This window comes from Rhizopus microsporus (assembly GCF_002708625.1).
Source record: "Rhizopus microsporus ATCC 52813 unplaced genomic scaffold scaffold_35, whole genome shotgun sequence".
Taxonomy (NCBI): Eukaryota; Fungi; Mucoromycota; class Mucoromycetes; order Mucorales; family Rhizopodaceae; genus Rhizopus; species Rhizopus microsporus.
Window position 1 is genome coordinate 23 of NW_019671950.1, and position 24,949 is coordinate 24,971.

The window sequence follows — 24,949 nt, forward strand, 5'->3', positions numbered from 1 at the left end:
ATAATAATGTAATCCTATTCTTTATACAACTTGTTTCATTGCTAAAGAATCCATGCTTCTTTTATAACAACTTTCTCTAAAAGAATTCTACTAACAAAAGAATTTTTTTGTCGTGTTATATATTGTTACACGAAAAACGCCCAAATGTGTTACAATATCAAAGCTCGTAAGGATATTAAGAATAAACTGTTCAGATTAAGGAGATATGATTATTGTCCCTTTTCCCTCTTTCGAAAATAAAGTGTTTTTTTTTGTAAGAGTAGGCTCATTAAGATGCACGATGATGTTTGTTTATTTTCTGAATTTTTGCTTTTTAAAAGTATAAATATAAGTCCTGAACAACATTTCTTTCTGCATTATTTCTTTTTCAAATATAACATGAATATCTTGTTCATGACGGGTATACTTAATTCGATTTGATTTAGCTTGTATTCATTCTTTTTATTTTATATAGGCTTGGTGAAAAGTTTGTCTTTTGGACAAGTAAAATGGCAGTAATACTTTCATATCTCGAAGGAATCCACAAATCTACCCTTTGCCCCCATTTACAATGCTTGTGGGGGTGCTGATTTACAAACTGACAAGCTGCATTGCCAGTCCTAAGCTGATGAGGAGTGCCGTTAGGATGTTCCCATCCCAAATGAAGGAAGAGTTTGACATGATAGTTCATGCTGACCTCAGCTTTATTGAAGTGATGAGTATCCACTTGTAAGTTAATGTAAATTTTAATATATAAATCAATACTAAAAAGCTAATTCTCCTTATCGGATTCAACAACTGTAGTTTGAAATTAATTGAAAATCCAAGAAACTCGCTACAGTAGCAGCGACTGGAGAGGAACACTGCCTTCTTGACCACAACTTGTTTGTTGCATGCAATTATATCATTGATATGCAATGGTAAGTACAAATACAAATTCTATATTTGTTTATTCGTCAAGTATGACCAACAGACGACGTAGGATTGAAAAGCAAACCATCTTAACAGACTAAACGAAATGGGATGGTGTTGCGTTCCTTGTTAGGAACAAGTCGATTACCCCTTTTTGTGGAGCTTTCAGAGGGAATTGACTTTAATACCCACAAGGGTAAAGAAACTGTTGACGAGGAAAAAATGATGAAACAGCTCATAAAATTGCTAAAGTTAAAGCAAGTTGAAGGTTCTGAAGATCCAATCCAGTATTACAAAAGATATTACGGTGAGATCACAAATATAATTTATTTTATACCTTTTAATTCATCATATCTTAGACTTGAAACTTTACCTCGAGTCATTGACTTATTGGGATTACAGGAATTCCTTATAAAAACTTCTGAATTGTTTCAATATAGAGAAGCAATTCTCAAAGAAATAAACATATAATTTTTACTATTTGCTTCAATATAATCATTTCATTATACAAGTGAATACCATCATTATTTATATGTATATTTTACTTGCTTCTATGATTAAAACGCCACAATTTATTGTTCAAAGCATATTGTCAGCCACTGTTATCATGAGTATTTCTTAAAGATATATACTTCACGAGAAGGGCTTAAGTTGAACGGATCATAATATTCTGCGCCATTTTATTTTCAATAGCACTACAAAAAATATTTTAAGCCCCCTAAGATTCCTTATAAAAAGGTTTCATTCTTTTTCTGTTGGGCTTAGCTTTGAGCTTTATAACCCTTTCTTCCTTATAAAATAAATATGGCAAGAAAACAATTGAATACAAAGAAAAGAAACGTACAAGAGCAAATTAGAAAATTAAAGAATGAAATTGAAGAACTGAAACTTGAAAGAGAGGAGAACAAAAAAAGTGTGCTACATTTTATGCAAGAAGCAGATTCTGCCCAAAAAGAGCTAAAAAAGGCTCAAGAAACAATCAAACAATTAATAGAGGATAAGAATGAAGGTGCATGTCATGACAGCGTACAGTGTATGGCAGAGAAGGCCAAATTGGCTCAAGAGATAGATCAAGCAAAACATAAGTGTAACACAGTACGCTCGGAGCTTGAATGTCAGCGACGTACGTTTGAGCAACTGTGTCTGAGTGTAGAGCAAGAAAAGATAGTGATGCAAAACGAAGTATCGTCGTTAAGGGAGAAATACATATCAGCAACAGAGAGCATAAGCTGCCTAGAGCTTAAGCTGGGTAAGGCATATCAAGAATCAAAACAGTGGCAAGAAAAGTACGATGACTTGTATATGATACACGTAAGTTAACCTCATGAGAGAGTATACACAGCACCATTCACACACATTATACAAAAAAAGGTCAATATAGAAAATCAAAAGAAAGAGCTAGAATATATAAAGGCAAGGGAAATTCAATTGAAGGCTATGAATAAAGTAAGAAAAGTGATAATCTAAGCATGAACTAACGGTACCCATAGATGCTAAGGAATGAAATACGAAGGATGACAAAGGCACAAGACGATGCTCTTAACCTTGAATACTTGCGAAATGTCATTATAAAATTTCTGGAATTGAAAACAACAAGAGTAAGTTATATTAATGCAGGAGAAGGCAATGTATTAAAATGTACTCATTATTCTTTCTAGTCTCAACTAATACCTGTCCTATCTTCTTTACTACAATGCACGCATGAAGATCAAACTAAATTACATCAAATTGTACAAAACAACATTATTGCATAACTAATCTATTTATATATAAAAAAAAAAGAATAATAAAAAGTAAAAACTAATGAATATCCCCTGTTGATGCTAAGGAATGCCTCAGTGCAGTTTGTTTTTCCTAAAGGGGTCTAAAAATAATAATATACAACATGAAAACTATCGAAATCAATCACAGCTGAAGGGACATTCTATACACACTTCAAAAGAAAGCACAAGATATGCTATAATGGTAGCAGACACAGACTTAATATCGTGCTTACACGTACAGACTTGACCATGAGTTATTCTCCTTTTTTTAAAAAGACATGTATTAAAGGTGATTGATTACATAATAAGGAAAGTATTTTATTTTGTCATTGATACTATTAATCTGTTTCTTCTGTATGATAGCCGCTTCGTCTAATGATAAAAAAAGAAGGTATTAATAAACCAGCCATCACAACACATATTGAGACTTACCTCATTTCAGCCAAGACACGGCGGGCATTCGTTAACTCGGCATCCAATTTCAAAATTTTCACTTGTTGTTCCATCTCTCGGCGCTTAAATTCATGCACTGATAACTTATTCCAATCAATTTCTAAATCCTCTGTCTTGTTTTGCTGGGCGACAAGATTCTTGACCTGCTTTACGAGTTCTGCTGCAGCATCCTTCACTGCTTTGGCTGCCAATTCTAATCGTTCTTGTGTACGCGACATAAAGGATGATTTCACACGGGAGGCTGATACAAGTTGAGCCGTAGCAGCAGATACCTCATTAGAAGCAACAATCAGCTGTTCTAAAGAATGTGTTTTGCTAATGACACCATCGGCGGCTTCTACCAAAAGATTTGTTGCAACAGCTACTGCCTTGGCCGCTGTGATCAAACCTTCAGTCCATCTGTTATGCTTTTTGTAGAAAGCGGCTTTGGACGAGGTTCCACGACCTTGAGCCACAATTTCTTGTTGGGATGCTGTGGCACATTTGATCAGATTACCAATAGCATTCGTAAGTGCCAATACAGAGTTCAAGATGAGCTGATGAACTTGAATATCTGTTGCTGAGAAAGAAGGGTTTGCTGGACGACGCATCAACTCTTGGATCCTGGCAGTGGCTTCTTCAATAGCTCGTGCGGCTCTTGTCATTTCTTGTTCGACAAGATCACCGACTTCACCATCGGCTAATTTATTGATATCCGTAGCACCTGTCAAGATCAAGTCTTCTGTCTTTTGTGAGAGCTTGGTAAGTGCTTCTTGAACTCTCATATCGCCTTGGATGACAACTTCAGGGCGCTGGGCAGGAGGAAGCATCTTGAGATAAGATGACATGACACTGCTAAAGTATTGGATAACAGCTTCAGCAGAACCTTTACCAAGTCTAACAAGTTCTTCGCCATCTTCATCGCGCATGACATATTGCGTGATGCCCTTTGAATGTTGGAGGACATCAATAATGGTATCAGAAAATTCAATGGCACGCGTGATAGTGCTTGTGTGATCACCAGAGTTACTTCCATCTAAGAATTTGCTGAAGGCAGACATGAACTCTACTGAGGTAATACTTGCTCTTTCAATCATGGATAGTGCAAGTTCTGGAGTTGAGTTTTCATTGCCATGTTGACTATCAAGTTCGTAAATGCCGTCGTTGATCTTTTGAACACATGTGCTAAGAATAGCATCTAATAAAAAGTTAGATGTATAAAAACATAAAGTTAAAAGTTATTACCCAGTATTTGGTTCAGCTTGTCAGAGTGCATAGTTTCCAGACGGTGAAGCTCATCCTGAAGCTCTTGTTGTCTGTCATTATGCTGTAATTCAGCTAGTTGAGCTAGACATTCATCCATACCAGCTTGCAACACAGCAATTTCTTCGTCTTTTTCCTACAAGTTGTGTGAGACATATTCTTTTCAAACGAGCAAAAAGACTTACTTGGCGAAGGTGGTCCACTTCTCCCTGCTGATCTTCAATCTGCTTGAGGAACTCGTCAATGAGAGCTTGCTTTTCCATCAAGCTAGCTTCTAATTCCGACTTTTCCTTGTTGAATTTGGCCAACAACGCGCTCACTTCATCACCCTTTGATCGCCCCATATTTTGAATTTGATCGCGGGCGTTGTCTAATTCTCGTCTTAATCTTTCTACTTCATCGCGTTGGTTCTACAAGCAAAAGATTAACGGACGTTCATAAATGTGCAACTAATGCTTACGCCCTGAAGTCTAGCCAGTTCATTGCGTGCTCTATCACGTTCTCTGATTAGATCAGCTAATTCGATATTCTTTGCACGCATATCAGCTTGCATTCGTTCCAATTTCTCTGTAGCTTCTTGTGCAGAATTGGCCTTGACCTGCAAGCTCTTGTATTTGTTCAGCAAGTCAATATGCTCCTTTCTTAGCTGACTGTAAAGCTTGGCCAAGGCTTCGTACTTGTTCTTCCACATTTGTATTTCGTCTATATATTATCAGATTAGTATATAATCTTGATAGTATACAACCAACTTTAAATTCTTACTTTGAAGAGAACGAATGAGCTCATCTTTAGATTGGTCACGTAGCTGAGCATTCGAGTTAACAGAAGCCAGTTCTTGTTCAAGAGCCTTCACTCTTCTGTCATACTGCTCTAACATCATTTGGTTACGTTCAATTTGGTTACGAGCATTCAAAAGCTGCATTTCCAAATCATTGATTCTACCGGCCTGCTGGTGCTGCATCTGTTGTCTCAAGAGTTCTTCCTGCCTCTGTCTTTCACGCTCTGCAAGCAACCGCTGTTGCTCCTCAAACTCACGTTGTTGTTGTAGCTGCATTTGCCTCATTTTCTCCTGTTCTTCAGCTCGTTGTTGAGCCAAGCGTTGTTGTTGTTGATCATATTCTCGCTGTTGCTGAGCTTGTTTCTCGGACCAAAAGTCAATCACAGGTTCGGGCGAGGCTTGGGCTGGAGGTGGGGCCTCAATGCGGGCTACTTCAGGTCGCTTAGGAAGCTGTGGTGTGCTGGCGTCAATCAAAGAGGGTGGGTCTTGCGAAAGCACAGGTACTTGCTTAAGGCTTGTCAAGTATCGTAGGTTAGAGCATTCAAAATAAAACTTCAAAAGTGCGTAGTGCTGTGCATTGAATCTTTGTCGAAGTGGTGCAAGAGCATCAGAAGAATCGGTTTCTATAATAAGTTTAGAAAACAGTAAAGGTTCAAAGAAAGTTCTTACTTTGATGCATGGCTCTCAGCATGCTGGTGATAAACTTGTAGATACCGTGACTCTCGTCTATTAAAGGCAGAAGAGCACCAATACGACACTCATTATTTGAGTGATGACGGAAACTGGCAAATACTGTCTTTTGGAATCTATCGATATGATCCTGCAAGTCCATCAAATCGTTGATAGTCTCAAATCTGAAAAGAAACCAAGGTCAGTCATAATATTTACTTACATTTTACCTTACCCTTCATTTGGATCATCGATATTTTTTAAACTAATATATTCTTCATAGTCAAAAGTACCGTTGAATTCAGGATGAGTGCGATGGAACTGAAGTTTGTGTATAAGCAAGTCGACATAGGCCCGAATTAGTGTACCGTATCCTTTAATACCGTCTCCGCTAACACTTCGAGCACAAGTCTCTAACCAGCCTGTCTCTCTAATAGCGTCTTTAATAGCCTAAAATGTTAGGATGTAAGTTGAGTGATGAACAATAATATATGTCGTCATTTAGTTACATTAGGATGTCCTTCATTGATGGTTCTATGAACTAGAATTAATGCCTTGAAAGCTTGAACTTCATCAGATAACAAAGGTTGTACTTTGAGTATATTCCAAATGATGGCTGAAGAGCGATGGTCCCAGGTATAGACAACACAGACTACACATGTATTAATAAAAAATGATATAAAGTTCCTCTCATTTTTTCTTACTTCGAACGTGTTTTCGTTTAGGTGATACTTCTTCAGCATTACATGCTTTTCGAACACTCTGAGCAAGTTCTGCTTCTGCTCTATCGGCAGAAAGGTAAGACATGGTAAACTATTAAATAAGAATAATGAAAGGGAGTTATTGAAAGGGTTAAAAGGCAACACTGCAGGTTATTTGAATTTAATGTCTGAGTTTAACAGATTGCCTTTTTGGGAAGTGATCCTTCTTGGCGTCCATTGTAACAAACATGGAGGTTAGAAACGACCATCAGCGGACAAGGATTACATAAAGCGTAAATAATCAAGCTCTTTTATCATAGGACTGATTCTGAACATTGTCTATGAAATTATTGTTTTATTTAATAAAGAATTAATAATACAGTAGATGGAAAATAAATAGTAGAACAGAACTGTCTATGGAGGCATTAAGAAGAAATGGTTATGTCTAGAGCAAACTGCTGAACATCATGACAATTGATTAGATAATCTATACTTTTATCCTTTTCTGTTGCTTCATCAGTACTAAGCTTTCTAGGGTTTCTCTGGTTGTCTATGACAAAATAGGAGGTTTTTCTATGTGTCTTGAGAGATACAAGATATTCCTGGGTATCGGATGTGGGCATGTCATTTTGGATGCTTAATACAAGTGTTAGCCTGTCCAATATTAAGCTTCCTAGGTCTATTATATTCGATCCAGTTCCGTCAGAATCGCAAACAATCGTATTACAACGCAGATCGATATTTTTTAAGCGAGGAAAGGCTGTGGAAAGGTCACCAAAGAACCCAGTATGAATATTACATGAAGCAATACATATAGACTGTACCGCTCTGTTGACACAACCCTGAAGTGATGGCAACCCATAACGAAAAAAGGTTAACTTTTGAAGCTGGTGACATTGATATAAGGTGGCGTCTATGTGGTCTGCTGAGGTAACAGAAGACGAGTCGTCATTCATCATGGTTAATTCTTGAATGTATGGTTTGACATTTCTGAGATAATAGATTAATTCTTGTAAAGGATATCTACCCGGACAGTGAAGCTCGAGATAACGGTGAACCATGTCATCGTCGTGTCGTTTAAATGCATCCAACAGCTTGACGGTTTCATTATCCCATGACATACTCTGGATAATCGTAAAATGTACGCTTGACGTGATGAATGATTGTTTACTGAGACTCTTTAGGCAGTTGTTTATCGTAATAGCCGCTTGATCGAGATGTTCTGCATTAAAGATAGGTTTATACAAACTCAACCTTGATTCTTGCTTGAGATGCTTGACAACATGCTTCACCAGCCTATCATAATCTGATCCATCAATAGGCTTTGAAGATTCATTGTCCAGATAAAATGAAATGTTGGATATCTGAGTGAATCGACGTATGATACAATCGATAAGGCCCTTTGGTATCTGTCGGCCGCGACAAACAAACTCTGCTCGAGTCAAAGAGGGGTAAAGATCTTGAGGACAAGCAATATGTGAGGGTGTGTCTATGTCAACTGTCGTGCTTATATCACGTATGTTTCTACAAGTATCAAAAATAAACATAAAGTCTTCCATAGTCGTAATAGAAAATGCATGCAAGTGAACTTGTTGGAGTAACGGGAAATATGCCAAATCACGTATACTCTTCATCCTGTAAGGAGCATAGAATTCCGTGATGGAGTCTTTGTATTTGTAATAAATGTCCATAGTGATATGCTTCAATCCAAATGACTGAACTTTCCATTTGGTATCGTCACTGATATCAAGTAAGTAAGCTGATATGTACTTTCCAAAAGTAAAGGCGTCCAATAAAAGCTTATGAACATGTGGACAAGATTTGACTAGTTGTTCAAAGTCATGGCGTGTGATAACAGGCATTTGCTTATAGTCACGACTATTGTAGATAGTCAGCGTTTTAACGTATTGACCAAGTTGAATCAATCTATTCGATTTTGAGCTAGTGGTTAAGTCCAATAGTGCCTTGAGATGATATTCGTCTTTAATAGATATGTCTTGAAACAATCGATATGTCAATGCCATGCACCATTGTAAACAAACAAGTCTACAGTTCTTTATATCCTTATTTTCTTTCAAATAATCCAATATGAGATGCAGTATATCTATCGGCAGTCGTTGAAAGTTGGCCATGATGGAAATAAATTAAAAAAAAAAAAAAAAAAACAAAAAAGAATGAGCTAAAATGACATTACCTGAGTTCTGATATTTTATTCAGCGAGTAAGGGGTTGGTGTAACACTACTCTTTGACTAATACATATCATGTTTATCCATAATAGAAGATATGCATATCTTTCTTTACAAACCAATATATAAAATATACATTCTAACAACATTATAATTGATCTTTGAAGAGTAGATGCTTGTTGTAGGTCATCAGCGTAGTTTGAAACAAAGTACCCTGAAAAATTTTAATTCGTTCCTTGGTTACTGATAGTTTAGATTAACTTTTAAGGAAAGCGTGTTCATTACTGACCTTGCCATGTATTGAAAACGAATGGGCTGCTTAATGGCTCACTTTAATCGTTATTTGTTATCGTTCCATGTCTTCAATTTCTGATTTGTCCATGGAGAACTGCTGTATTCATGTAGGACTTTAAACTAATAATGTCCCTTAGATACTTTATTGATATTGTTATGACACTGGTTATCATGCCGTTAGCATAGGCTCTGTAAGAGCAGGGGAGGGCTGGTGTTCTATTGAAAGTGGGATGAGTAACTAATTTCACGTAACTTTCGACACGGAACTATGGTCAGAGATAAACCAATACATTTTATATACTTATCCTTGACGTTGTATTTACCTTGCTCATGTCTTTCAATGGTAAAAGTATCTCTTCTGGTGAAGTAATATCTTTTTTTTCTTTTCTGCTTTCACTCATAATCTCTGTCCATTATTCATCAACAAAAGGCTTTTTACTTGTCACATAAATCAATAACGAACTAATACACAACGCTACCTACGTACAAGACATTAATGAGTAAAAAAATCTAGCGCTAAAGTTAATGAATACCTCATCTCGTACTAAACCAGCTCCATAGGAATAAAGAATATCTTCAAACTACTCTTTCTGAGTGTAAACTCCACTTCTCTTTTATTTTTTAAAATATATATCAAAGGCATTATGGAAATCCTTTGTTAACAATTATCGTATTTGACCATGCCTATTACAGTTGGTGGCTAAGAATTTCCATAATAACGTAATAGTACTCAGCGATCCCTTGACGATCCTTAATGATCCTTAACTATCTTTAATACTCCTCCTATTGATTATTCTTAAATCGTCATGTGGGTCCAAAAATATAATGCAAAATCAAGTGATTATCGGCACTTGCAGCTTTTTTATACTTTATTTGGGTATTTTTGTAGCTGCTTGTTCTTTTTGCCCAGACATGTTGTAAGCCTCGGGTTAGACTTGGTGCATATTTAGCCTTTAACTGCTTATATGTCTTGTTCTGCAACATGACTTGTGTGTATGATGAATGACTTTATGTTATACGTTTTATGTTAATTCCCCATGATCGTAACTGATGATGGCACACTTGTCGTCTTTACTGTCAAACTTTAAACTGGTCTCGATTGTTTAGTTGTACAATGCATTTATTATAGAAATAAAGGTGGTAGCTGACAAGTCCTTTTTTGGATCGTATTTTGGGGGAAGAGTAACTTACTCCTTTTTATTGATGCTACATTTGTGTAATTGGTGTTACTGTTTATATTTATAAATAACCTTTTCTAATAAAAAATAGACATCAAATCACTCAATCTGTTACCATGGCTTCCTTGGCCTTTCATTCTTGTATATATTCTCCGTGGTATCACAAGTATGAAGAGAAAATCACATTCCCATCCTGATGATCTATACAACATCTTCAAACATTTTCTTAATGTCATGCTTACTGTAGTATGAATGCACAACAAAACAATTAAGGGTAGAATTAAAAGTGTTCAGCTTACTTTAGATCATCGATCAGGAGTATGTTGGACTAAGTCAAGAATAACCTAGTGAGCTATATACGATCATCTTTTTTTTTTGTTTGCATATATAAAAGCAACCATTGTTCGCTTCTTTTTTTCTTTCTTTTCTTTCTTATTTTTACTTTTGGAATATGTTGTACATATACTTGTTTATTTATTTAATTTACCTTTTTACGTCTTTCAATGTTTGTATAAATGCTCTTCCTACTCCCTCAACCAAAGATATCGATATTATCACTGAAAGAAGAATTAACAATATCATAACACAATATAAGCCTACCGAAGCAACAGTTGATAAATGGTATTTCTTTTATTATATCTCGATGTTTTCATTTTGTCTAATCAATTGATAACTCATAGGGCAAGTACACTTAATAATGTAACAGGAACATGGTCAAATATAAACTATTTATCTGGCTGTGCAGCAAGGTATGATCATTTATTTGCATCCATAACATAACCGTAATGAATCGTATACTCTGTAGACGCGCAAATTGGCCAGCTACAAATCATTTATTAAGAACGCGTAAGTGCATAACTCCAAGTAATTTGTTATATTAAGCAAGGAATTATTTTTTTTTGTACATAGTTCAGTTAGCAATAGGCTACCGTGATGATACTTCCAACAAAGAACTGTTATCAAAAACACTCTTGGCGCTTAACTATTGGCTTGATAATGATTTCACAGAAGATGACTGTGTCGATAAAGGCGGGAAAAAGGGATCCAAATGTCCTTGTGGCACACCTGGCCTGTGGAATCCAAATTGGTACGATCAAGTCATATTAATTCCAAGATTCATTGGCAGCATCTCCTTAGTCATTAAAGATGAACTCAGTCCAGAACAATTGGGTATCTGCCACAGAATTATGTCACGGGCATTCAAAAGAGCTACTATGACCAAATCTCCTCTTACAGGCGCCAATTTGTTAGATGTATCATCCATTGGAATTTCGCTAGGCCTATTAAACAACGACGCTAATACACTGCTGAAAGCTTTGGATTTGTTTTATAGCGGTGCAAAAATAAGCCCCGTAGTTGCTGGTGATGGTATTCAATCAGATGGCTCCTTTATGCAGCATAATGGATTACTTTACAACGGAAACTATGGAAAGGATTACATCAATGATCTACTGTCTGTTTTTATAGAGACAAAGGGTACTGATATTATTCCCTCGATTGATGTTCAGAATGCCTTTGAGACTTTAATAGAAGGCACAGAATGGATGATCATGGCAGACACAGACCTCCATTCACTACTGTGGCAATATAGTGTCATAGGTCGTATGATTACTTTCAAATATTCAGATAAACAAGCAAGTGGTGGAGTTGCTATTGATATTCCAACTATATCAGAAGGCACTGAGGGGTGGGCTTCAGAAAGGACATTTGATGAAATTGAAGATCGCCTAACTCAGCCAGCGTCAAGCGCAAACCAAGGCAAGCTCATCGGTAGTCGTTATTTCTACAATGCTGACTACTTTGTACATCGCATGTCTGATTACATTGTTACTATGAAAATGTATTCAACTCGCACGGTTAACTCTGAATGCGTCAACTCTCAAAATCCCTTTGGCTTTCATTTAAGTGATGGTGCTATCTACAACTACTTGAGTGGTGATGAATATAAGGACATCTTTGCTGTATGGAACTGGGAGCTTATCCCTGGTATAACTGTGGACATGGGAGCAACACCATTAAACTGCAAAAAATCAAAGACAGTAGGCAAGAGAGACTTTGTGGGCGGAGCAACTGATGGGGATACAGGCATTGTGGTCTTTGATTATCTGAATCCATTCAATGGTCATCTATCTTTTAAGAAAACAGCATTCTTTTTCCCTAATGCGTACGCTATTCAACTGGGCTCAGTAAGTTCTACTAATACAACTGCTCCTCTTGTCACAGTCCTTGATCAACGCCGTCGTGATGGGGATATCTTCGTTAATGGAAAGTTACGAAATACCAATACTTCGTATACAGCACTACACACCAACAGTATTTGGCACAATGATATCGGATATTATTTCCCAGAGCCAGAATTGATCCAAGTGGATTCAAAGATCAAGAATGGTAACTGGTCATCCATTGGTATTTCTAAAGGAAAAGAAGAAGAGCGTGTTTGGACAGCTTACGTCAAACATGTGAATAATACAAACAATGGTCTTCTTACACAGTATATCGTACAGCCTTCAATTGACCATGATGTATTTAATCAAGGCATCAAAGCGAACAAGATACCAATAACCTTGGACTATCGTCATGCATCTCCTCAAGTAAATGCCGCTTACAGTGAAGAAGACAAAGTGATAGCTGTTGCCTTTTGGACGTCTGGAGAATACAAGATGCCTTGGAAATCCATTATTGTTGATACCGATAGTCCATGTGTACTAATACTTCGAGAAATCAAACACAGGATGTATCGTCTTACTGTTGCCGATCCTTCTCAAAAGTTATCAACCATCAACCTGTCAGTTCGTCTTGGCGTCTTTGGTAAAAAGCAATTAAAGATTGATTTGCTGAATGGTGTATTGGCAGGAAAGGCTATTACTTATACACTCAAGTTTTAATATGACATAATAAAAGACTGTATATCTAATCAATGTTGTATTTATTTAAGAGGTTCGAACTTGATTACATCATAGCTTTCTCTTCTTTTTGGCTTGCATAGCCTTTTGTCTCTTGTCTAATTTACGCTTGGCAGCAAGAGCAGGATTTGTAACAGCCAAGATTGCTTGCTTCGTTTTACGTTGCTCTCTTGTCTTTAGCACTTGTTGACGAACACGCTGATAGACAGCGAAATAAACAGTAGGACCCGCCTTGTTTTGTAGCAAGTTGAGGACTTCATTACCTAATTGCTGTAGTGATTCTATAAGCAATATGAGTTAGCAAGAGCTTTTTTTTTTTAATGATAAATGTAGTTACCAAAATTTGGATCTTTGTTATGTTCGTCATTGACAGTTCTATAAATTGGAGCAATCACAGGCATCAAATAAGGAGGTAGTTCCTCAGCCGTCATAGTATTACACATGGCAGCAAACCATTTGAAAATGGATGAACGCTAAAAAAAAGGACGTTAATATTTGAAAATATGAAGATTAAACCAATTTTACCATAATGATTGCATTAGGAATTCTCTTAATAGCAGCACCTCGAGCATCAAATGAGCACTTTCGGAATAGCCAATTGAGAGATTTCTTATGAGCATCTTGCTTGATCATGTTGGCAGCAGCCTGAGCAGCGGTATCATCTTTTTCTTCTTCAATTGTTTCATCACGAGCATCATCAATATGCACATCTTCTTGTGTATCTTCTTTATCTTCTTCCTCAGGCATGTAATAGAAACATTTGCCAATAAAGAAGAGATTCTTGACAATCTGATCTGCATGTTCTTGTGTGGTATATTTGCTCTTCAGTTGTTCCAAGAAATCTATAGCCAGGGTTTTAAGCGTTTCTTTAGTCAAGTAAGTGCACTTGATCGATGTGTTCTTGACCATTCGTGTTTCTGCATCAATATCCGAAAAGTAAACGCCATACAATCGAGTTGAAGATGAGCGGATCCATGTGTGAGGATATAATAGCATATATTGAATGCTAGGCCACACAGATTCTGTATCTTTTTCATGTACAACTTTAGGGTATGCTTTGATTATCTTGGCAAACATGTTGATCGCATAGTATGCTACTTCCCATTGAAGATCAGTGTCCATTTTATCTTCATACTCATCTTCTTCTTCAACACTTGCAGATTCAGCTAATTCCTCAGCCTGTTGCTTACTTGTATCAAAAATGGAAGAGAGACGAGGGATGAGTCCAGCAACTTGTCCACGAAGTTGTGCTCCAAACGATTCAAAGAGTAAACCATATACTTGACATGCTGCTCGCTGTAAGCTAGGCTTTTTACCTTCATCTAACCAAACATTCAAGAGCTTGCAGATTGTTGGTAACTTGTCCATATGATGAGTCAAGAGCGACTTGATAAGAGCAGCAGACATTTCACGACATTTAGAAGAATCATCATTGATTAAACGCATCACCAATGCAAGGAATATGGCGTCAACAAATTCAGAAAGTACATCAGCACTAAACTTTGTGATGATATGATGAAGTAGTTCCATAATGGATTCACGGCCGGTTTCGAATTCATATTCCAGGTTTTTGATGATAAAACTCATCTGCTTCTTGAGTCGATTCTTACCCTGTGGATAATCCATCAAGAACATAAAGTATACAGATCGTGCTTGTTCACGGATCTCTTTACTTTGATTGGTAACCATGATATTCGATACATTATCCATCAAGTCATACATTTCAGGGGCGACAAACTTTCTAGAGATAATGGCACGGACCAAACTAAAGATCGCTCCTTGTCGTTCTACTTCCTCCATATCAGGGCGGATAAAGTTGAGGATATAGGTTAACTGGGCTTCAGTCAAAGAGGATTTGGAGTTGTCACGAATGCAGACAGTCAACAGCTTCAAGCAAGCCTGTACTGTAGCCGTCTGTGTTCCACCAGAAGATTTGATAAGAGCAAAAGATCGATCAATCGAGACATCCACTGCAGATGCAATATTAGGAATAGGCATCACAATCAACTTGGCCATAATTCGTGCAGCAAGAACAACGTTTTCAGAATGTTTGCTGTATAAAGTATTACCAACTGCATTCACAAGCTTCTTGAATCTTTCGCTAACATCTGACTTGCTCAAATCATATGCAATCTTCTTTAAAGCGGTACTAAACAAGTTGAGACCAAAGTAAACAAATCGGTAAGCGTTAACCTTGTAATAATCCACAGGTTCAATCGTTGGGCGTTTAGTCTGAACCTCAAAGTTTAGCTCTTTTTGGGTTTTAGCTTTTTTAACTTTTGATACAGCCTTGTAGTCTTCGATATTTTCAGCAATTAAGCCATAAGTAAAGTCAAGTAACTCCATGCTTTCAAATCCGGGATTATTCACCAATCCTTGAGAAATGCGGCGAAGAAGTTCATCCACCTTACGAAGCGTACGACCACTTTCTGTTTCAGACATAATTTCCTTTAGAGGTACCAATAGTATACCAACATTTTTAAATTGGATGACTTTAGCAAGCTGCTCAAATGAGGCTGGACTGCGACGACTCTTTGCTTCTTTTGTCTTTCCTGTCATCTCATCTGCGTCTTTCTCTTCTCCAATACCACCAAAGATGTCATTGATCAACACATTCACAAGATCTTGTAGACAATAATCGAGGTCACCCACATTTAAGCGAGGTATCATGTCTAATAAAAGAGCATTGATAGTATAACCAAGCACATGAAGTTCATAACCTTTAGTAAGAGCTGCTTTGAGTTCTGTAATGAAAAAGTTAAAGTAGGAGGGTCCCAAGAACGCGCTGAGCTTAATCAATGTTTCTCTAGTAGCGTCACGAACATCCTGAGCTCTGCTACGGATAATATGACAGACGGATGTCAGCAGACCAGGTAAGTTGACACGCTTTGATTTTTCAGGAAGGTTGCAAAGGAGCTTGGCAATACCCAGGGCAAGAGGCACACGCACCAAAATAGACTTTCTGCTCTTGTTATCATTTAGCAAAGCATTCAGCTGAGGTAGGACCTTTTCAATTAAGATATTGTGGATCGTTTCAAGTTCATCTTTGTGCTTTTCTTCCTCGTCCTTTTCAATATCCATCTCTTCGTCTTCTTCCTTGTTTGCTTGTTTAGCAATTTCTTCACTCGTTAAAAAGTTTATAGTAGCCTTCTGACGTCCCATGACCTTTTCAACTTGTTCATCAGAAAGAGTGAGAGGTTTCAAGTCAAAATGGAAGGAATCAAGAATTCCAATGATCACACGGACATAAAGCTTTTCTTTTTCCTCACTTGCTTTAACAATCTTCAAGTAGTTTTGAAGAATTCTATGATAATGGTTCCAGGGAAGTAGCTTAACAAGTGCTGATAAAGTTGAGGTACATTGCTGAAGCAAGTTGTTGTCTGCTACACGATCACTCTCGTTGAAAAATGCAGTGATGATAGGGAGGAAGATATGATTAATTGTAGAGATCTTGAATGTCAACTGTTGTGTGGACTCTGCAAGTCGAAGCAAGGCTCGAGAACGACGATGGTTTTGAATATGGTAAATATTGCTAAAGAAATTGATTTCTTCATCACCATTACCAAGTATCGGGACCAAGTCTTCAAACATTGGCAGTTCAGGGAATGTCTTTATACAAGAGTTCAATAAACTGACAAATTCTGCGCGCACAAGTTCTATACGAGAACGAAGGCCTCGTTTGATAGCGGGATAAATCACATGTTGAATATGGCCGACTAATTTCTCCTTTTCTTCTTTATCTGCTTGTTGCGAGGCAGCTACCAAATACTGAGACATACAATGAGTTGCTGTTCCACGGATAGCTATTTCTTCGGGATTGTGCATACAATGGATCAACTGCTGTAAGATAGGAAGCCATTGGTAGGAGTTCAGTTTGAGGTAATAATTATCTACAATGGAATTTAAAGCTTCTAATGCACTATCCACATCTTGTTCATCAAGACGTCTTGCAGAGTAGGCATTCAGCTTTGTCAAAAGCTGTTCAACAACATCGAGTTGGGGGTCAAGCTTTGATAGGCCACGGAATACATCTAACAAGCCGGTTCGACTTTCGCGTGAGTAAGCCGTTGCAAACATGGATGATGCTACAGTATAGTACTCAGTGTACAAGTATGAGCCAACCTCTAAGCCAGGTATGATGGGGATGAAATTGGACCAGATAATATAGATATCTTGCTTTGACTTTTCAGGAATTGCACTAGAAGACTTTTTGAGACTAGGCAATAAAAGCCCAATGACTGTAGCTGCCTGTTCTCCATCTTTAGTGTAAGAGGCGATTCTAGCAACGATTGAGATTTCGCGAGCTGTGTATCTTCCTGTATTAAACTTGGTATTATCTTTAGAGCGTACAAGACGGCATTGTAAAGATTGAAGCAGCATATCCGCATGAGCTGTAATGATTTTATCTCTTAAAGATTGCTGATCGTCAGTTTCCATTTCATTGTCGCAAAGATCAAGTAGTGATTCAATAATTTCTAAAAGAGCATGGAGGACTGGTTCACCCAAGTTCTTAACACCCAATGTAGCAATGATTTGTGGCATTACTTCATTATTAAAGTCAACAAGATAATGAGCATATTCTGGCTTTTTGGACCAAACGATGAACAAGCTGATGAGTGGTGAAACATCTTGTGTACTATCTACAGGTAAGGTTGCTACTCTTGAAGTAATGAAGGAAGAAAACATGGCAGGAACATATGGAGTAAAGTCAAAGTCACCATTGATTTTCATAACATCAACTATTCTTCTCATTGCCATATTTCGAACTTCTTTTGATTTTGTACTTTGATCAGCTGTATCGTCTTCTTGATCAATTTCCATGGCATTCTCTGATCGACTGTGAGCATATTTGATAATATACAACACCACTTTTAATAGATCAGGGAGGAATGGTAAAACATGAGAGGCCATTTGCTTAACAATATCATCAAGTAAATTCAAAAAACCAGTCTGTTTTCGCCATGGGATGGTTTCCATAGTCTGCTTTGCTTGATTTTCAAATTTGAATTGAATGAGTTCTCCATTACTTGTGTAGTCACCAGAAGGAAGTTCAACAACAGCCTGGAAGGGTTCTAGAGCCAAATCAATAAAGTATCTGATTTCGTTTTCTTGGCAACATGATACACCACTAAGGATCACCTTTCTTCTAGCGCTTTTGCTGATTTTGCTTGATGCTTTACTCTTTTGGATGAGACGGCCAAAAAGAATACGCATAACAACAGGCATCAGTGCTTGACGATGAGCAAGATCAATCTGGGTTTGCTCTTCATTCTGAATAAAGGTTGTTATCTCGTCACGGAACTTGACATCATCCACCAAGTTACGAAGATTATCTGCGTAGGGCTTAATACCAGGATCTTTCCAAGTAAAGATACACTCAAGGGCAGCAGATTGCAGCTTTGCATCACCTGATGTAATGATTTTCATGAATGTTTCATGCAAGTCTTGACTTCTATAAGCACTCTTTGTATTGGTAAAGACTGAGAAAAGGCCAAGCCAGCTTGTCATTTTGGCCTTTGTAATTCTGTTTGAACGTGGCAAGATATCAGTCGTTTCATCTCGAGAACCTTCCTTTACTTCTTCTTCTTCTTCATCATCGCGAGAGGCGGAAAATTCATTATTGAAAAAATCAATAAATATAGTGATCAAGAATCGTCCTTTAGATTCAGTAACTGTATGTGTTTCTTTCAAGGCTGAGAGAAGCATGTTGTAATAGTTCCAAAAGTCCATATGATTGCTTTCATGCTTACATAGCTATATATGAGTTGTGTTAGTTAATGACACTATATAAAAAACATAATTCCTTTTTTTATACCTTTGCAAATAATAAGGCTAAGCTTTGTCCCTTCTTTTCATTCATAATCATACATGCTCTACTTTCAGTATGCGTAAACATGGTTAAAGTTGGGCAATCAAAGGACATTTTGCCAATCTTTGTCGAGTTGGTTTCTTCAGGTTCATCAGGGGCAGTCATCTCAGCAATGACGCTTTCAGACACTCCATCCCAAACAAGAGACTGTTCATCATCATATTTGGTGAGTTCGTTGTATATAATATCCCAATATGTGGCAGGGTTGATTTGAGAAAAGGTAATAAGTATTTTCTTCGCCTCTTCCCACAATGGACGCAAATTGATAGTGAGTACACCTAAAGCAATACGAGGTATAAAATCAGAGTATATATCTGGCACACGCTTTGAAGATAGAATAAGATTGAGCTTTTGAAGCACTTTGATCTTTTCTCTGTAATCTTTAAATGAAGCTTCGATCTCTTCAAGCTCAACAGCCATAGAAGCAATGTCGCATTGTTCGTCTGTTTTATGATTTTCATCTCGTTTCATAGTTGGTTGTTCAAAGAGTGTAATGATTTTGAAAGCATTCAAACGACATTGGCGGTTATATGAACTAAAATTTAGTTTCAAGACTGGATATAGCTTCTCCAAGGCGTTTAATGAAAATCTGTCGTTGCTTGTAGTTCTAACAATGTTATTTAGTTTGCGCAATCAAATACCAAAGGGGGATTCTCTTACCTGCTTTTCAAAAGATTCAAGTATTGATAAATACCAAAGAGAACTGATTGACTTTTAGAGTGATTCAACAGAATTTCTACAAGTTCGTCATGCATGTTTTCCAGTTGAACTACAACATGTTCATCATGTTCTCCAATCCAAGCAAGTGTCTCTAGAACAAGTCCTAAAAGACATTCCAAGACATAATTTCTATTTGCCAATACATAGGGTGCATTTATCAACTTGTTGTTATCCGAATCGTTCTTTAAGAAATTCTTGAGGGATTGAAGCATGGAAAAGAGAACAGGTGACACTTTGTCCAGCGATAGATGAATTGTTGGCAAAAGACGAAGGATGGATCCGAGAAGGGTGATGGATGTTATACTGCAATCAGAATGCATATCTGTCATGTTTAAGGCATCTCTTTCTTTTGCCCAATCAAAGTCTTGATCCATAAATGTCAAAAGTACGTTTGGAAATGAAGATTGATTTCCATTAGATGAAAATCGCAGCAATCCTTCTGGAGTAAAGCAGGCAGATAGTGATCCTGAACTATTTGAACCAATGATGTCTGTAGCAATGATTTCTGACCAGAATAAGATTGATTCATGAGGATATTGGTTACAGTTGGCAGAGGTATATTTTATAGCGTAAGGTAACGCGATCTGCACATAGCTTTTCCAACCCAGCTTGGCTAAAGAGAGGTAAAATCCGTATACAAGGTGTACATTATCAAAATTGGATATGGCTTCCAAAATGACACGACCACCGCTGACAACTGTTTCTAAAGGCCCATTATAAAGTGATCCGATGATGGCTCGAAGACACTCTGTGTATGTGAATGTGGTGTATGTTTCACTAAAGATTCTTTTTGAAAGCTCCTGAAGTTGTGCAATGATCGGCTTAAAATCTTCAATTCTGCTTGCTTTACGAACTGTAACAGACATAGCCAATAATGATAGTTGAGTCGCAAGTGTACTTTCATTCAGCTTTTCATGTTTAAGTTGATCTTTTATGTCATTAATTACAATATTAATAATGGGTGTAAAATGCTGTCTAAGAGTATGATGCAGAATCAAAAGTGTTGTTTTTGTTAATAAGCTATAAGCAGCGCTTGATGGTAAATCTTCTACGGCGATCTCCTCTCTATATACTTGATTTAAGAGTTCCTTATATATGGCTTCACCTCTTGAATGAAGACGGTTGTCTATTTGCTATAAATAAAAACACAGGCATCAGTATTTGCTCACTTTCAGAATATGTTTCTTACTTTAATTGATTCAAAAAATAACATTGCCAACCCTTCCTCATACTCCTTTGATGGTTCTTGCTTTAAGGAATTAATAATGTGCTTGATAATCTTGGTAAGTTCCATGCCTCTTGTTTTTCGTAATAAAAATGCGAATGCTTCTGCAGTGAATCGTCTAACATATGGTTTTGCTTGGTTGTCTTCTCCGAGCATATTACTTAAAAGACTAATTAAACAATGTTAGCCGTCATCATATACTTCAACTAGATAAACACTCACTTAAATGTTACATCCAACTCTGGGAGAATTTGTCTGGATAAGAACTTGAAGAGGTATGCAATGCAGTTGAATACGCTCTAGAATGAGATATTAGATTACTTGTAAGGCATTAAATAGTGCAACCTACTTCAAGAAGCTTAACATCTCTATTATATACTAAAGGCAGAATAGCTGATAGTAGTCTAGGATAGTAGGGGTAAAATTCGCCTTCCAAATCCTTTGCAAGTTTTGTGACCAAGCTACAACTTTAGTTTAGTAACATATAAAAAGTAATGCAGCCTATATTTACTCTAAAAGACCATCCAGAGCCATACTCTCTTTCACTTTAAGATGTTTTTCCAAAATGTCAACTATCGTATCCTTGTGATAAACAATCGAAGGTAATGATTTTACAAATGGTGTTATTTCCTTGACAAAGTCTTTAAAGTTTCTAGTCAAATTTAACTCTTTCCATGATGTTAAAGCCTCATAGAAAAAGGATCCGTGATCGTCAGGTTCATCCTCTACAAGTCTGGATCTGCGCACTACATCCACCTTTAATCGATCAACTCGATTTTTAAAAGATTGATACTATATAAAGTTTAGTCTTATGTACTCTTCAGTTGCCGTTTAATTCACCTTGAATCTATTTGCACCCTGACCAGTGTTTAGTTCAAGTGGTGTTGAATTATCCTTCATTTAGCCAAGTATGAATGAAAAGATACACTAAAGACATTCAAAGAGTAGGCTATTGCTGCTGTTCTACTCACAACTATTGTGACTGCTAGTTTATGAAAGGCAGTCAGTATATTAGCCACAGGTACTGAGAGGGTAAATGAACTACGATTCCCAGAATTGAGACACAGATATAAAATTAGTAAATGGGATATGCATATATTCTCAAATACATACCGAAACAAAATGAAAAAGAGGAATAAAAAAAAACAGACATATCAATAAAGTTAGTATTTTCCTATACTCATTTTTTCAAATAAAACTTACCCTAGGTATTATTACCAGCGGTAATAGGCTTAACAGCGTTTCCTGTACAGAAAGCTGCAGCAAGTTGGTTGAATTGATCAGTCTGCGATGGACTGATATTTCTGTTGAATTGAGGGAATGTTCTTCCAAGCAGTAAAGTCGCCATCCCAGACAAGCCAATAGCAACAGCACTCAGTGCATCTCTAGCATGAGTGTTTTGACCTGCTTTTACTGACGGACAGGACGGGTTCACGCAAATAAAAGCACCATTCACATTTTTTAAATTGATACGACCATTCTTGTCTGCTGTACTGCGTTTTGGATGTAATAGCTTCTTAAAACAAAAAATGCAAGTTTGCGACGTATTATATTCGCTTATTATGCAAACCGAAGTGTAGAAGCTATGCTTGATAGGTTTCCAGTGTCCTCCATATCTTTGATAACCTTTTATGGACGATCCAAAACAGAGTTCGCTATCTCCAATAAACATTACTGATGGTTTCTTACTGCTTGAGGCCACATAAGATCGCTCTTGAGAACATAGCCTGTCGATATACTTTCGCTTTTGCAGTTCATACGTTCGTAATTGGCGTACTCTTTGTCGGGAGTAATAGAAATCTCGAAGTACGTCTTGGTGCGTGATTCTTCCATTATACCAATTGTTTAATTCCTCTATGTTGTGTATTTCTTGGAAGCTGCATTCACTGAGTTTTGCTTCAATTTCTGAGATAACTTTAGCTTTTGTTTTCTTGGCACCTTGAAGCTTTGCTCTTAATTTAATTGCACCACTACCATACGCAATGTCGGACGCGTGTACTTTGAAAGGCTTTGCAAACCTGAAGAACGTTGCCTCTTCTGCGGAAGCTTGAAACCTGGTAGTATCTGCAAATAGATTAGATTCAATATACACAAAAATAAGCTGTATCAAATTACCTTCTGTCAAAGCTGAATACCTGTTATATAACTTGAGATGAAACTTGAATTGATCTAGTGATAATTTTGCTGTTTCTGTCATTGTCACTATACCATTATCCGTCCCAGAAAAAGCGAAATTTGTTAAATCAGACTGAGTGTCATCAAGCTTGAAATTTTCAACACGAGGTAGCTGGTTATTGTTGCTGCCATAGGAAGTGGTTTGATTAATACTATTATATATTTTTCTTCTGGCATCTGACAATTGCTGTTTCGTGTCTATAAGTCTTTCATTTATAGCATCTCTAGAAGCTTTCGTTTGTTGAATTTTTTGATAAAGCCTATTGTTTTGTTCTATATCAGCGGCTATTAGTCTTCTATCTGTACTTCTTATCCATTGTTTCTTTAAGTCGCGGATATTGTTTCTAAGCATAAACTCTCGCCGTTCAGAATTAATTTTCTTTAATTGTCTTTGCAGTGCATCGACTTCTGCTTGCTGAATCATTCTTCTATCTGGCATCTTACGCTCAAATGCTTCATAATTTCTTTTTATACTTCTTGTATCAGAAAGAGGAGTAGCTAGTCTGGAAGGAGTTTGATTCCGTAGGTATCCATTAATTCGAACTGTTTTCAACCCAGGCAGTGCATGTATATTATGGGCGAACTTTAAGCCATAGCTAGCGCAAAGAGAGTTGATCTTGTCAATGTCAAAGAAGGAACTGAATACAGCATCCTTACTTTCTGTTGCAATTTGTCGGGACGTAATAACATCACCATTAAAATCATGAATGTCCATTGACGAACTGAAAAGGGAATATATCTGTGGCGCATTAATTTGTAAAGCTAAAAGCCTTGTTGGACTTGTCATAGGTACTAGCTTTTCTATAAATTTGGTGTATCCAGTGCATTGAAAAAGATCGTTAGCCATTAGAAAAAAAGGTAGCTGCTGCGCGACAGAGTGTGAATCGGTCGCTGTTGGCAGATATGGCATTAAGAAATTTGCAATCATAACACAAGCCTGTAGCTCGTTTGGCTGGATATCTGGGAGCACGTTTTTCAAATGTCTTTCGGTGATGATATGACCAAATTGTTTAAAAATAATCTGCCGTGTAATAGTTCTTAGTTTGTTCATCCTTCTTCTTGTGATGTCTGTCGATTCTTGAACATCATCGTCGTCAAGAGTTAGCACTATTTGAGCCGCTGCAGGGTTCGTATCTGCTGCAATGTCCATGATAACTTCGTCATCGCTATCAGTTGTAGCTGGGCTTAAATTGATGCGACTTATTTCAGCTCTCTTAATTCCTCTATTTTTCTTCTCTCACGCTTAGGAGCCAAATGGATTCTGAGGAGAACAATGAGTACACGATTCAACACCTTTCTAGAGCGCATTTTCTGAGACCACATATTCTTGAAATTAGAAATGTATCTGTTGAGCGCCAACTTCATGACAACTGGATCAGTTGATTCGCTTCTTCTTCCGTCTTCGTTAAGAGCCTGTCTTAATGCTGTTTGGAAAGGATGCTTTTTGAGTGTTTCTTCGGTAACATCTTGAATTCCAAAATAGCTTGCATGGATCATTTGCAGATGACTTGGGTTGAAAAGGCTGTTAAATTCTTTTTTTAGGGCATCATCTGTAAGACAGCTTCTGTCTATAGGAGGAGAGAAATGAGTGATGTCGCTTTGACAGCAAAAGCTTTCTGGTACGATATCTTGAATGCTAACACCGACTTTGTGTTGGAGTATAATTTCATCATTATCTAACTTGAAAAATCTTGATTTCTTCAAAAGTAATACCAGCTTATATACTTGAACACTATACGAAACTATGTAATCACTAGCAGAAACAACCGCTTCTTCTATGGTTTTTAAAAAAGCATCCTGGATATCAGTGGGCAAATCTGATCTTAAAAGTGGGAGCAAAGAGGCACTAAAAGTTCTTATTTGTTGTTCTTCTTGTTCCTGTGCACTAGTATCTTCCGCTT

At 37.2% G+C, this 24,949-nt stretch overlaps 7 protein-coding genes across 7 annotated transcripts; 2 read left to right on the forward strand and 5 right to left on the reverse strand.

Annotated features, from left to right (window-relative positions):
- Window positions 1-305: 305 nt before the first annotated feature.
- Window positions 306-722, reverse strand: RHIMIDRAFT_98840 (uncharacterized protein). Its single transcript, XM_023615969.1, has one exon. The coding sequence runs from the start codon at window positions 668-670 to the stop codon at window positions 422-424; it is 249 nt and encodes an 82-aa protein (XP_023461123.1). The 5' UTR covers window positions 671-722; the 3' UTR covers window positions 306-421.
- Window positions 723-1,593: 871 nt separating this feature from the next.
- Window positions 1,594-2,682, forward strand: RHIMIDRAFT_274644 (uncharacterized protein). The gene is made up of 4 exons (XM_023612478.1): window positions 1,594-2,202; window positions 2,263-2,337; window positions 2,382-2,489; window positions 2,550-2,682. Exons 1-4 carry the CDS (start codon window positions 1,696-1,698, stop codon window positions 2,643-2,645), a joined length of 786 nt encoding a protein of 261 aa, XP_023461124.1. The 5' UTR covers window positions 1,594-1,695; the 3' UTR covers window positions 2,646-2,682.
- Window positions 2,683-2,906: 224 nt separating this feature from the next.
- Window positions 2,907-6,641, reverse strand: RHIMIDRAFT_295896 (ANTH-domain-containing protein). Its single transcript, XM_023614222.1, has 10 exons — window positions 6,501-6,641; window positions 6,306-6,448; window positions 6,032-6,246; window positions 5,797-5,981; window positions 5,112-5,750; window positions 4,810-5,051; window positions 4,535-4,759; window positions 4,332-4,485; window positions 3,087-4,284; window positions 2,907-3,026 (listed from the first exon to the last, which is right to left on the reverse strand). The coding sequence occupies exons 1-10, from the start codon at window positions 6,601-6,603 to the stop codon at window positions 2,993-2,995; spliced, it is 3,138 nt and encodes a 1,045-aa protein (XP_023461125.1). The 5' UTR covers window positions 6,604-6,641; the 3' UTR covers window positions 2,907-2,992.
- Window positions 6,642-6,911: 270 nt separating this feature from the next.
- Window positions 6,912-8,642, reverse strand: RHIMIDRAFT_274649 (uncharacterized protein). Its single transcript, XM_023612479.1, has one exon. The coding sequence runs from the start codon at window positions 8,627-8,629 to the stop codon at window positions 6,923-6,925; it is 1,707 nt and encodes a 568-aa protein (XP_023461126.1). The 5' UTR covers window positions 8,630-8,642; the 3' UTR covers window positions 6,912-6,922.
- Window positions 8,643-10,550: 1,908 nt separating this feature from the next.
- On the forward strand, window positions 10,551-13,072 carry RHIMIDRAFT_231987 (galactose mutarotase-like protein). The gene is made up of 4 exons (XM_023607710.1): window positions 10,551-10,777; window positions 10,837-10,905; window positions 10,962-11,002; window positions 11,066-13,072. The coding sequence occupies exons 1-4, from the start codon at window positions 10,608-10,610 to the stop codon at window positions 13,039-13,041; spliced, it is 2,256 nt and encodes a 751-aa protein (XP_023461127.1). The 5' UTR covers window positions 10,551-10,607; the 3' UTR covers window positions 13,042-13,072.
- Window positions 13,073-13,110: 38 nt separating this feature from the next.
- On the reverse strand, window positions 13,111-21,773 carry RHIMIDRAFT_242626 (uncharacterized protein; the record flags this gene model as incomplete). The annotated part of the gene is made up of 10 exons (XM_023609820.1): window positions 13,111-13,340; window positions 13,397-13,532; window positions 13,585-18,813; window positions 18,875-19,535; window positions 19,589-20,781; window positions 20,838-21,042; window positions 21,096-21,172; window positions 21,223-21,334; window positions 21,385-21,665; window positions 21,714-21,773. The coding sequence occupies 10 exons, from the start codon at window positions 21,771-21,773 to the stop codon at window positions 13,111-13,113; spliced, it is 8,184 nt and encodes a 2,727-aa protein (XP_023461128.1).
- On the reverse strand, window positions 21,653-24,511 carry RHIMIDRAFT_98935 (uncharacterized protein). The gene is made up of 3 exons (XM_023615970.1): window positions 22,989-24,511; window positions 22,077-22,937; window positions 21,653-21,897 (listed from the first exon to the last, which is right to left on the reverse strand). Exons 1-2 carry the CDS (start codon window positions 24,196-24,198, stop codon window positions 22,078-22,080), a joined length of 2,070 nt encoding a protein of 689 aa, XP_023461129.1. The 5' UTR covers window positions 24,199-24,511; the 3' UTR covers window positions 21,653-21,897; window position 22,077.
- Between the last annotated feature and the right edge of the window lie 438 nt (window positions 24,512-24,949).